The 12,927-nt window shown below is 48.3% G+C and overlaps 1 protein-coding gene across 1 annotated transcript in view; it reads right to left on the bottom strand.

Moving 5' to 3' along the window:
* Positions 1 to 12,028, bottom strand: part of LOC135399568 (uncharacterized) — a 29,046-nt gene extending 17,018 nt beyond the window's left edge. The window contains exons 1-3 of the mRNA XM_064631301.1: positions 11,697 to 12,028; positions 4,996 to 5,289; positions 1,767 to 1,942 (exon numbers count right to left, since the gene is read on the bottom strand). Of these exons, the coding sequence (XP_064487371.1) occupies positions 1,767 to 1,942; positions 4,996 to 5,289; positions 11,697 to 11,808 (582 nt within the window). The 5' untranslated portion in view covers positions 11,809 to 12,028. The remainder of the gene's footprint in view (positions 1 to 1,766; positions 1,943 to 4,995; positions 5,290 to 11,696) is intronic.
* Between the last annotated feature and the right edge of the window lie 899 nt (positions 12,029 to 12,927).

Here is a 12,927-nt window from a genome sequence, read left to right on the forward strand (position 1 = left end):
AAGCAAGATTTGCACTGACACTTAATCTTTAGTAATGCTTTCCAAAGTTTGTAAAATATCACCCTGGAGATGCAATGTTACGCAACCAGGTTGAATGTTCATAGCGCACACCTTTAAAGGTGTAAAAAAGTTTACAGTGTATGAGTCTGCTGGAGCCGCCAAGATAGATACAACGAACTAGAGTCACTAAATAAGCTTCGCTTCAGAGTATCGACACTGAGGTCCAATGGAGAGCAGGAGCGCCATTTTGTTTCTGTACCACATCGGTACCATCCGCAGTTGAGGATCAAAGGTGACTAACATAATGCTCGCTGTGGGATAGAGAAGTGTGTATCGTTGTTGTTGCGATAATCCATGTATTGTCCACCAGAGCGTCCCGAAGATGTCAAGGTGAACTCAAGGCCGTCAACTGCTGCTTGTAAACGAAAGGAACATTTCACCTTCGCACGATAGATGGCATCGTGCGCGTGCGCGTGGCAGAGCCGTATATAGAGAGAGTTTGGCCATCTTTTGATCTTTTGCCGCCACGGGCGGAGCCTGTTTTGACGTCAGAGTCGGTGTTGCACCCCCAAAAAGCCTGAATCCAAGCGAAATCCGCTTATCAGCCAGCAGGTAGGCGCCATCTTGATGCAGTTCACCGGCTGGTCGGCATGTACTTTTGTCGCGCTCAATGTAATCTACCAGAGTCACCGGCTTATGGCCCACAGGCGCCTGTGAAATGGGGGCTTTGTTACCAAACTGAAAGGATTCAAGGACGAAGGGGTCTCGAAGGACGCGGTACGCACGTGTCTTCCCCCTTGCATCGCTTCCCCTTGACCAACGCTTTGCATCAACATGGCGTCGGCGACCGGTTGACGACTGGACAACAATTGAGCGCGGCGAGGGAGGTCGTTCAGCCGTGACGCGGTTCAAGTTAGGCTCCTCCTAATGGCCAAACTCTCTCTATAAACGGCTCTGGCGCGTGGGAAGCGTGGCGCGGAAACAAGATGGCGCATGCTCGCTCTTGGAGCTCAGTGTCGATACTCTGAAGCGTAGCTTATTTAGTGACTCTACAGCGAACGCGTTTCCGCCGTGGCATTTCTGCTTAGTCCAAGGCATCCAATCCACGTCGTGGTTTTCTCTGGGCTCCCTGTGTGAGGCGTGTTCGTCTTAACTGCTATCATCGTGTTGCTTGGATTACTTCCTATTTCGTAAGGAAGGTATATTGTGCCGTGCAAACCATCTACTGCTACATGTGAGAATGATGTACGGAGCTTGTGGGGGTACCGTTCGTAATACGTTAGGGTTACCACATCTGTCGTGGTGGCTCCGTTGTTGAGATGTTCTCATTCGCCACCTTGGTTTAGTTATAAGAGGTCTGTGATATCATAAGGTTTGTAAAATTCTTCCTCTCCCTCCTTCGCCAGGAAGGCGTTTCGCGACGTCATCCGTCCCAATATCACCCGAACTAGGGTTAAGAACCCCGAGCCGTTTTTACAATCCCGGGATTTCGGAATTTCTAAATGTGGATCCCGGGACGGGATAGGGATTTTTTTTTTCACCTATCCCCAGGATGCCATACAGGACTGTATCCTCACTATCACAAATTGCGATACAGCACGCGTTTCGTGTCAGGTTCACGGAACATTCTAGTGGAAGAAAAGGAAAAAAAGGTTGTCCTCCCCTTTGGCGCAAATTTACCACTTGTCCCCCGGAGGCGAAAAATATACGCCGGCCCTGCCCCCGCCACCCCTACTAACGTCCGTAGGAAATACGGCTTCCATTACCGAAGCGTCCATCGATGTGGATACGGGAGCCATCCGCGTCGTGGAGGTGTCGAGTGTCATCTCGGTTGAGTTGGCCGTGCATCCTCCCACACACTTCCTGAGCTGGTTGGCCATGAGCTTTGCCTTCCGCTCCTCAGCTCGACGCTGCCGAGCCTCCCGGGGGTTGTAGACGTAATCTGCGATACCAATAAGAGCCCTGAATCTTGACCATTCTAGACATTCTGAAACCAAGCAGGCGAACCGCTACACAGGATGAAGTTGTGTTCACAGTGCGGTGCTGACAGGTTAGAACGGAACTCCGCTGTGTAACGCGCACTCAGCCAACCACCTTTCCCAATGAAATCGTTCTGACTAGCAGAAAATGAGACAGTTGTGGATATTTGTTGGCAACTCTTGGTTAATTGGTCGAGCAAAGGCGTACACCTAAAGCCTGACCCGCATTCAGCGATTTTTGCACACGAAAACGCGACGAACTCCGCCGTCGACGCCAACCAAGGTGTTCCCGCATGCAGCCAGAAAAAAAAAAAAAAAAGGACGCCATCGTATGGGCGCGTTCGCAGTGTTGCCTGAACGCAGGAATGTCGGCGTACACCTTTGTAAATACACATAAATACGCATTTGAAAGAAACAAGAAAGAACTTGTAGTTGATACTCAACGTGCCACGTATTTTTTTGGTTGACTATTACGGTCTCACCAAACCGCACTGACGCCCTCTCGCAGCAGAGCCGCATGAGGGTTTGCCCGTGCTTAACTCGGTATCCTGTCGCCCCTCAATACCCGGTACTTGTCGACTTCTCTATTGAGTTTCTCATTGCGCAATCCTGTCGCTCTTGCCGACACTACGAGTGAAAAAAAAGTGTCCTTGGAGCGTTCGGTATGCTGTAGACCAGACCATAACCTCCTATATACTATATATATACAAGCGTATAGACCGTTTACAGCAGAGTTATCTGGGCGCCGCCATCTTAGCGCACGTGATCTTGCGCGCCACTGCTTGCCTTCTGGCTGCCTGTTGGTACGACGCACGTAGTACGGCCGGTGCAACCCAGAGACCCTTTCTCCGATTTTAAATTTTTTGCAATGAATTCCGGATGGAAGGATGACACGAGGCTTGGCCGAAGCTTCAGCGGTCAGGTGAGTGCATTTGCTTGATTTAGAGTGATATTTCTGTCCTCGTGCGACCCAGATGATCGGCCACACTATGCTCGAGTTACTACATATTTCGGCGTTTTTTTTTCCACTTCTTTTGTTGCGCATACGTTACGTTGTGGGTACGTTCATAATGTAATATCGTAAAATCGTGATTTCTTACTTTTTATCGCAAGAGTTGCGGTACAACTACCTGAGAAAGATATGCATGTATGGGCTGTTACGTTGTCGTTATGAAGTAGCATACTTTTATTGTTGATTTCAGATGTATACATGATCAACGAGCTAGAGGGAGACGGAAAGCCTACGCTGAACTACAGAGAATTTGCAAAGGGAACGAAGCTGTTTCACAGCGGCCATATCGATGTAGTACTGTGCTAGTGCAACGGTGGTGTATGAATTTTAAAGGCCGAAGAGGTAGATGAGAAGAACGTGTAGTATAGAGACTCGCTTCGGGCCCACTTTGGCGGCAACGTGCACATGTAAAACGGGTTTGAGTAGCAGGTGCAGTCATATTTGTACACCGCTCATCAAGGTTGTAGAGGCGACAAACAAGGGGCTCACGAGTGCTTCGTGCACTGACAAGGCATGTACACGGAACCGTTCAACTGCAAGGAACGTGACCCCTGCTACTATGGGGAAAGTTTATTCTCGCAAGCAGCAGCCAACGCCTGCAGCGGAGTTTGGGGCTCACACAGAAATGCTGCGCCACTTTGAGGGCTGCATTACTTACCCTCGCTGACTCTCCCGGTTTGAAAACCTTCCTCTAAAGATTCGATACCTACTGTTGTCGAATCAGCTTGTTTTTCTCTCTTTGTGGAAACCATTCATTGCAAAAGGCCTCGAACGCCGGCAGTCTTTGTATAGCGACGGCTCGTGAATTTAACAAACAGCTTCGTCCCACACGATCAGATCTCTGTCACAGTTTGTACACTCAATCATGGAACAAGTCTTCCCTCTGCTTTTCCAGATTTTGCACAGAACTGTAGCACAGCGGCAAAAAAGGTCGGAAACACTCACATAGGCAAAGGCACACAGGCACTCGCAGAAGGCAAGCAATGGCGTGGCTTCTGTGGCGCCATCTATTAGCGCCCGAAGCAACTGGCTGCTGTAAACGGTCTATAGGAGCCCACGGCCAAACCAGACGAAGGCCGCAGCAATCACGTGATCGCTCAGCCAGCTCTCTTTGGAGAAAGCCGCTTCCCACTTCTAGCGGCGTCGAGACACCGCGCGTCGTTTTAATGCGGCAACATTAATGAGCAAACCCTACCGGGTTTTGGTTAGGCGGGATACGTCACCACATAATGGATGCTACCATTGGACGCTACTCGAATATCACGTGTTTCATCGCGCTCATATCTGACGCATAAGACGCGAGCAGAATGAGTTGTCGGGGGAGGAACTTCTCCAGCACAAGCGCAGGGGTGGCACAAACCCGCCATTGTTGTAACTACCCTCAAGCGGGTGCGTTTCGCAAAACCGCCATCTTGTCGCCTGGCGTCCATGCTCGGGCAATGAGCGGCGTTACGATGCTGCGATCTTCAGGCGATGCCAGCAACGCGCTACAGTTCAATAAAAGTACCTTCTACAAAATGGCGTTTAATGTCCACATTACAAAATTACGGCAGAAATTGCTGCATGGAAACTGGCGTTGTAACGCGATACCATTTATGACGTAAACAACGAGGATTGGCCGACACAGACCATTTATGAGTCCATTGCAGAGAGGGAGGAAAAACCTGTCAACAGAACATGCCCGCGATGAGCACGTAAATGCTATTGCATTTCAACCACAATTAAGAGCAGCGACTTCTGCCGTAATTTTTTTCTAACCCGCCTCGATACCGGCCGGATTTCGCCGAAAATTTCAGCCTTGTTCTCTGTTCTCTGCAGCCATGTTCGCTGAGACGGGCGTAACTCGTAATGGGCGAAAATTTCTAAACGGGGGTACCTACCCACAGGTCACGTGACATCTCACTCGGGTTAAGTGGTGCGTAACTCGGGGGTTACCCGGGTAGAATAAAAAAAAAAAAAAACGCACCCTATGGTTATGTGAGCAATTTTAAGGGCGGCACTTACTCGGATATTTTCTCTTGTGTTCCACTACAGCCATCTTGGCCTTGCGATGGTAGCCTTCCTTTTCAATGTCACTCATGGCCCGCCACATGTGTCCCAACCGCGTACTGATCTTCTTGTTGTTTTCCTCAGGGTGCCTTATGGCTGTTGGACGCCTGAACTCCTGGGCGAAGATCATAAATGCGTTCGGTGGGCGAGGAATTCGACCAGGCTTGTTGCCCGACAAAACCGGGTTTGCAGCCTCCGGGGCTGCTGAACCAGAGCTTGGGGAAGATGCGTCGTTCGACAGTTCTCTTCCTGCTACAGGCACGTAATGCACAATGTAAGTAACGTTTTCGTTGTACAGGAAAGGAACGGAAAATACAAATTTAGATCGTGGCATAACATGTTGGCATAATTTGTCACAAGGATGCGTTCGTGTGTCTCGAATGCCGAAATCGGCAACAGCTTGTTAACCCACACACCAGCTCCGGTGGCGCAGCGGTAACGCGTGCGCTTGGAGACTGGGAGGTCCGCGGTTCGAATCCGCGGGCCGGCTGTGCCGTCTGGGGTTTTTCCTGGGTTTCCCTCAGATGTGTAATAGGCGTATGCCGGCACAGTTCCCCTGAAGTCGGCCCATGGACGCAGCTATCCTCCCCCCGAGCGGATTCCGCTCGGTCTTCCACTTCACCCTTTCCTCTCCACCGCCTTTCCCTTCCCGAGAAACATGCCGCCTAATCAGGCAGGCAGACCTCTCGGGTTCCTCCCAAAACGACACTCCTCCTCCTCCTTGTTAACCCACACGAAGTAATATAGGTAGACTTCGTTCCTCTTGCGCCGTGATGACGTAAGGGGTTATGTTATTGAACAGTCGATGCTAAGAGTGATTCAAAACAGCGCAGCGCAGACGAGGAAGGAGGGACACGACACAGACGCTTGTCCTCGTCAACATTGTGCTGTTTTCAATCGGTTATGACGTACCAAACAAGCCCAGCTCTACACAATTCACTGTCGATTTTACGAATACTGTGCAGAATGTACTGTTGGGGACACGGTTGTCTAAAATCTCCAGCCCGTGGCCGAGCGGTCCCCTATCGGCGATGTTGCGCACGAAGGAACTATACCATTACATTCTCCGAGGTAAGGCCACGCAGCGCCACCTGTCTGGAGAGAGTATACCATCGCATTCTCAGCGTCGTCTGCTAGGGAGAGCAGTCCAGCGCGGCCTCCCCTCGGGGAGGGTATTGGTATAGTTCCTTCGTGCGCGACATCGCCGATAGGGGATCGTTCCGTAGATTGTAGGATCTATAGTAGGTACGTGTAACGATATCGGGATTTCGTTACTTTTTGCTCAGGTAGCGCGTATCGGTATTGCGCTACCTTTTTCGGGTAGCGGGTACAACACTGCTACGGTGTTCAGTCGATCGTGGATTATCCAGAAGAGTTTCCTGTGGTTTCGAATAAGGAAAGGAATGTGTCTTGTCCCAGACGGCACTGTTCACATAAAACGAGGGAATTCGTAAATCGAGGGTTGATCGTATTTTATTGAAATGTACCGGGTACGTGTGCTGTTAAACGAGCACGACATTTTATTTATTTATTTATTTACTCCTCAAGGCCCGAAGGCACTACAGAGGGGAGTGGGTTATTACACACAAACACAATATACAATGGTAATAAATACAGGTCAGTATAAACGCAACAGTACACAAAATACAAAATACCAAGCAATTAGATAAATAACACTAAACTAAATCACATAAGTCACAATAAGCCACATAAATAACAAAATGTAACATTGTTATGCAGTACAGGGTGTCGCAGAAAACGTGTCATTGAATAAAAAAACTACGCCACCTAGAATCATGCGGTCAATGGCATTTGTTCTTACTGGGTTTTTGCCACCCCCTCATGTGAATGTTGTGTAACGTAAGTTTAATTATGTAAATTTTTGCGAGCTTAAGTCGGAAATTTGCCTAGTAAAGGTCACTTTTTTACCCCACCAATGTGAAGAGCGTGTCTAATTTAGTCAGATTAATGATAATTGACAGGGATATTCAGGAGCTATCCCGTCGGAAAAAATAGCCTATAGTAGCAAATAGGACAATAGTATATCACGATCAATTAGAAAACTTCAGTAAAGTAATTAGTGCGGCATTGAACTTTGAATGGTCATATATGTCAGTGATGTTACCTGGAATTCGGTTCCACTCTTCCGATGTACGGGGAATGAAAGAATGAGAACAGGCAGATGTTTGGGCAGGGAGCAATGCCAACTTTTTGTTGAAGCGAGATGAAACATAGGAAGGAGGCGGTAACAACTGAGCGCGTAGCGCAGGAATATGATGGTACACTTTGTGAAATAATGATAGACGAGCAAGTTTACGCCGAGAGGCTAGTGACGGAAGTGATAATGACTCTTTCATAAGCCGGCGTTCACACGGGGCAACTTTTCCCAGCAACTCGAAGCAACTCAAACCAACGTCTTTCGAGCAATTTCGAGTCCGCGTTCACACGCAGCAACTCGGTAGCTCCGCCCACGAGCAACCTTATGGTGACCGGAGAATGTGGGTTCGAATCGAACGGGCGGAATCTTTTCTTTAGCTGCTGTTTATCAAATTTCAGTCAGTTTTATTGCCCCAATAGATCATTATTACCTTCCAAAAATGGCAACTGATATGTTTCCGTGAAGTTCGTAAAAAAAGAAAAGTTATTTCTCAGCTGCACCTGCAGGATTTGAACCCATGAATCCACGAAGGAAATCCACAACGCCATCGGGAGTCACGTGTCAATGCTCCCCTCGCTGATTGGCCGGTGCACGAGCAACTTCTCAAGTTTTCGGTCGGCGTGCGATTCGCAGCAACTCTGAGCAACTCGAGTTGCTGGAGGTTGCCGGCTGACAGCAACTCCAAAGTTGCTCATAGTTGCTGGAAAAAGTTGCCCCGTGTGAACGCTGCCTAAGGGTGACACTAGCAGCACGGCAATAGTTGTGGGTAATGAAACGTGCGGCATTATTTTGTATGAGCTCGATTGAATTGATCAAAGAACTAGAAGAGGGATCCCATATGGACGCAGCGTATTCTAGTTTAGGCCGAACTAGTGTTTTATAAAGTAACAGTTTTAGTAGACGGGGAGCTGCGGAAAAATTCCGTCGTAAGTAGCCTAAAGTACGGTCAGCGTTGTTCATAACGGAATTGATATGGAGCGACCAGGTAAGAGAGGAAGTAATGTGGACACCAAGATACTTATATGACGAAACATGATCAAGGGCGGTGTTGTACAAGCAATAAGATGGAACAGGAGTATGTGTACGAGATACGCGCAGCAACTTGCATTTGTTAACATTTAAATCCATCTTCCACTTGTTACACCAATCCGTAATTTTTGTTAGATCGCGCTGTAGCATGCTAACGTCATTGTCGCATGTTACTTCCCGAAAAATGACACAATCGTCGGCAATTAACATTAACATAAATTACGTTAAAGGCACTGTAAAGTGAAATATAACCACAATGTTTCAGTATCATCATTTAGAACGCAAACAAGTCATCACCTCTCAGTTCTTCATACTTTTGGCACTAATCCATTTTGTACACTTTTAGAAACTGAAAGGTGGCGATAACTAAAAATGTTTATAAAAGACCGGTTGAAAGTGTTAACGGCAGTAGTGCCCCAGTTCCGTCCTTGCGAGGTGACCTGCGCCATTGGCTTTTCTCTCTCTCCGCCCAGGGGCGGAGGGGGGGAGGGCTCTGTGTCATCTGCTCGCTGTATCGCTGGTGTCTGCAAAACCTCGCGTCCAAGTGATTTAAACGAATGTGTGGTTTGCATTCTTGTGTTCCGGAATGCACAAAACGTGCACCTTCGCACGCTTCGCAATGAAATGCTTACCGAACTCGCGAGAAACGCGCTATCGCGTCTCATGTATCGTTAGTTTCTTGCGTTCTCAATAGATGGCGCTTCTGGCCAGAGTCCGTCAGAGCCATTTATAGTGAGAGTTTGGCCATTCTTTGATCTTTTGCCGCCTCATGGGTGGAGCCTATTTTGACGTCAGAGTCATCGTTGCGCCGCCCAAAAAGCCTGAATCCGAGCGGAATCCGCTTATCAGCCGTCTAGTCCGCGCCATATTGATGCTGTCCTCCAGCTGGTCCACAGCTTCGTGGTCGCGCTGAATGTAATCTACAGGAATAACCGGCTTATGACCCACTCGCCCTAGTGATAAGGGGGGGCTTTGTTGGCGAACTCAAAGAGTTCAAGGACGAAAGGCTTTCGAAACAAGAAGTTCGGACGTGTCTTCTCTCCGTGGATTGTAAACAACCATCACCATCAATATGGCGTCGGCGACCAGCTGACGACGGCACAACAATAGACCACGACGAGGGAAGTCGTTCAGCCGTGACGTCGCATGACGCGCTTTAAGTTAGGCTCCTCCTAATGGCCAAACTCTCCCTATAAACGGCTCTGGAGTCCGTCCGTCAACTTGCTTTGCGCAGCAATATTTGGAGGTCGATTGCTGAAAAAATGCTCAATCTAGAACAGAACATTTACGTATCTGAAGCGTCCAAGTTACAAGCTTTCAGAAAGCTTGTAACAGCTTGTAACAGCAGCTTCCACAGTTTGAGCAGAGTTTGAGTTTGAGTTGAGTTGAGCTGAGTTTGAGACCGTGTTTGTGTTTGTCTGTTATCGTCCCTACCTCGTCTCGGGTTTTCAAGTCACGGAGTTTCTACAGGTTTGCTATTCACTTTGCAGGGGTACGACGCACAGCACGTACACTACACCGCTGTGCGTAGCCAGGGTGGTATAGGGAGTTCAAAGCCCCCGAAATCGTACCTTCGGTAGCGCATTCGGGAGAAGGAAACGAGGGTTGAATCCTCCTCCCCCATGCTAAGTACCCATAGAATCCCTCCCGAAATATTTTTCTGGCCACATGACTGCTACATCGCCAACAAACGTCCATGCTCGCTACCATGCTGCAGCAGGGGCGGATCCAGGGCAGCTTCTCGAAGAATGCCTCCCATAAAAAAAAGAGAAAAAAAAAGTGGGTGGGAGCTATGTAACGTGGCTGTCTGCTTCCTTTCCATTTCACACGAGACTCCACAGTACGCCTCTAAAGCCAGCGTGGATGAGAGCTAGAGACAATGGTTGTGTTAAGTAGGCGCCCCGGAGCGCGAGTGTTTCAGACTCCACTCACTTAACGCGACACAAGCACCACTCGCGTACCCGGTAGTGCGAGACTCCGAGCCGCTTTCCCCGCGCACCCGTTTTGAAATGGGGGTTGATGCAGACGACAAGCGCGCGGGTGCTTGAGATTTTCCGTGACGTACTTCCTGTTGAGCGCCGGCAGGACGGCCTTCGAAGTGCGGGCTCGGAAGCAAGATACGGACTTTCTATGTTACCCAATGCTCCGATTTCAGAAAACTGTAGTATTTCTATAACTGTTATCATTCTTTTGTATCAGTGTACAACTTCCAACGGATATCGGCGGTTATTCGCGGGCAGTGCGGTGCTTAAATGCGGACATCTTCACGCTCACAGTAAACAGCTTCTATGGTGTCTGCTACGAATTCTTATCTTTTCCATTTCGTTCGCTGTTACTAAGCCTAACTAACTAACCCCACAGCCTAAGCCCACATGTTAACTAGGCCCACATGTCCTCCGTCTGTGCACTGTATGCATGATCAGACAACAGGAAGCGGCATCAGCGAGCGAGCGGTGTAGCGCTCCAAAGTTCATTTCCCCTGTTTAGTGGCCGCTCCGAGTGTCTCATACTCCCGATTTGAGTGCCCCGAAAGAGGGACGCCTACTTAACGCAACCAATGACAGCCAAACTAGTGTGGAGTTCGAAGGATGCAAACAAGGTTTGTGACAGAATTGCTATTAGGCACGACAGCAGGGGGTCTTCTTGGAGCAGGGCCCGAAGAACCGAAGAGTCGGCTGGGGCCAGGTTGTCACGCGCAGAAAAGAGGCGATCGTGATTGCTTCTCGCGGCGTCCGAATAATCGTTCCTAGGCCGTGTCCGTTCATACAACTTTTCGAACACGACATCGAACACATCGATGAAAGATGAAAGTCACTGAAAAGGTTAGCCAGCTGTAGGGATCGAACCCACATCTTCTGGATTACCGGTCCAGGGCTCTACCAATTGAGCTAAGCTAACACGCCTCTCCAGCGACTTTCGGGGTGCGTCATCAGTTTCTCTCTTATCGAACACATCTCAACAAACCCATAATCTGACATGATGATGGTCAAAATGCATGCATGAGCATGTAATGAAATTGCCCTGTGGCCAAGGTTACAATAGGTTGACTTCTACGCTCTGCTTCCCTCGTTACTACTTTCACATCTGACGTCACCTTCTTGAAGTGACAACGTGGTTCGCACGGTTGTTTGTCCACTAGTCGGAAGGAATAAGAGGATGTGCAGACCGAAAAATGAAGCTGCGTGCCATTCACGCGTCTGATTTCGGTTTTACAATAGTTCCCGACTGCGGTTTAAAGGGTATCTCGAAATTTCTGTATAGATGTGCTCCCCAAGGTGGCGAGTCTTATCGGTGTTTTCATGCAACGTGGACACTTACAGCAGTCCAAAGCCTCTAAACCCTGTACGTCACCCATACGTGACTTGCTTTTCTATTCGATGAAGTACCCTTTATAGCGTTTGCTTCTGCTCTTTCTTGGAGACACTCTCAGACACGTCCGCAGTGAGAGAGAAAAGAAGAAAACACTCACCGGTGCCTGCGTCGATGAACTCCACGTAAGCGTCTGTCCTGATGGGATGGTAGGTATGCGCCGCATCCTGCCCATCGCCGTGCTCGCCGCTGTCCATCGCTCCCCAATTCATCGAAGCACGAGGCGTAACAATGGCACTATCTCCAACAAAGGTCCACTCAATGGCTGGCCGTCCCCGTAATTCTTCTTCTTCCTCTTTCCCTCGCTGTAAACTATCTGTCACACAGCCGCGGGACAATCTGGCAATTCTTGTTGGTACGGGACCCGCGCCACGAGCTGCATGCGCGGCAACTTCTTCCGCCTTGTTGAGCCACGGCTTATTGTTTAACCGACGACGCCCACGTTATTGTTGCTTGAAAAGGGTAGCCAAAGATCGACTGCCTTCAATTATTTTGCGGATGTTTAGCGAACGCTAAGCGTAAATGAACCCATGATAATAATCGTATTGTCCATTTCTCTTTAATTTTTTCATTTTTTGTTTGATGATCACGCTCTGTCATTCAATCGCTCTTTCCGTCGCCTTTGTTCGCGTCGAAATAAATGATTAGGAAATACAGCCCTCCATTACCTTTACGCTCGTGACCACCTGTCTGGAATCTCGACGTGAATTGCACAATTGATGGAGATGTTTGTGAAATGGGAACAATGCATAGTAGGCACTTCGAGAAGTTGGTGTGAAGTTAATTTCTGCGTAATTCGGAGGAATCGCAGATGTGCCCCTCAACGCTTGTGTATTCTATGCTTGTGTGTATTCGTAATTCAAATCCACGTGAGAAGAAGTAATATTTCGTAATTTTCAACATAAATTATTAACACTGGGTGTATTTGTGGACTTTACAAAGGCATTTGTTTTTTTTAAACCATCATAAACTTCTAAACAAACGTTCCTCGTATGCATAATGTAAAAAACCCCGAGACTAGGGAACACGAAGGGACAGACACAAACAACGAAGTCTCAATCGGGATTTTTTACATTATGCATCATCTTCACCAGCTCGCTTGCTTCCTAGCCATTTTGTTATTGTTCCTCGTATGGCGTGCGTGGAACACCACTGGACTTACAAACACTGAAAGATGAAAGAAGAAAGTCACTGAAAAGTTTAGCCAGCTGTAGGACTCGAACCTACATCTTCTGGATTTCCGGTCCAGGGCTAACCTTTCAGTGACTATCGTCATTCATTGTTAATTTCTTAGGCAATTTGAGACTTTGTATGTATTTGTCCTTTCTATG

Source organism: Ornithodoros turicata, chromosome 7 (assembly GCF_037126465.1).
Source record: "Ornithodoros turicata isolate Travis chromosome 7, ASM3712646v1, whole genome shotgun sequence".
NCBI classification, from domain to species: domain Eukaryota; kingdom Metazoa; phylum Arthropoda; class Arachnida; order Ixodida; family Argasidae; genus Ornithodoros; species Ornithodoros turicata.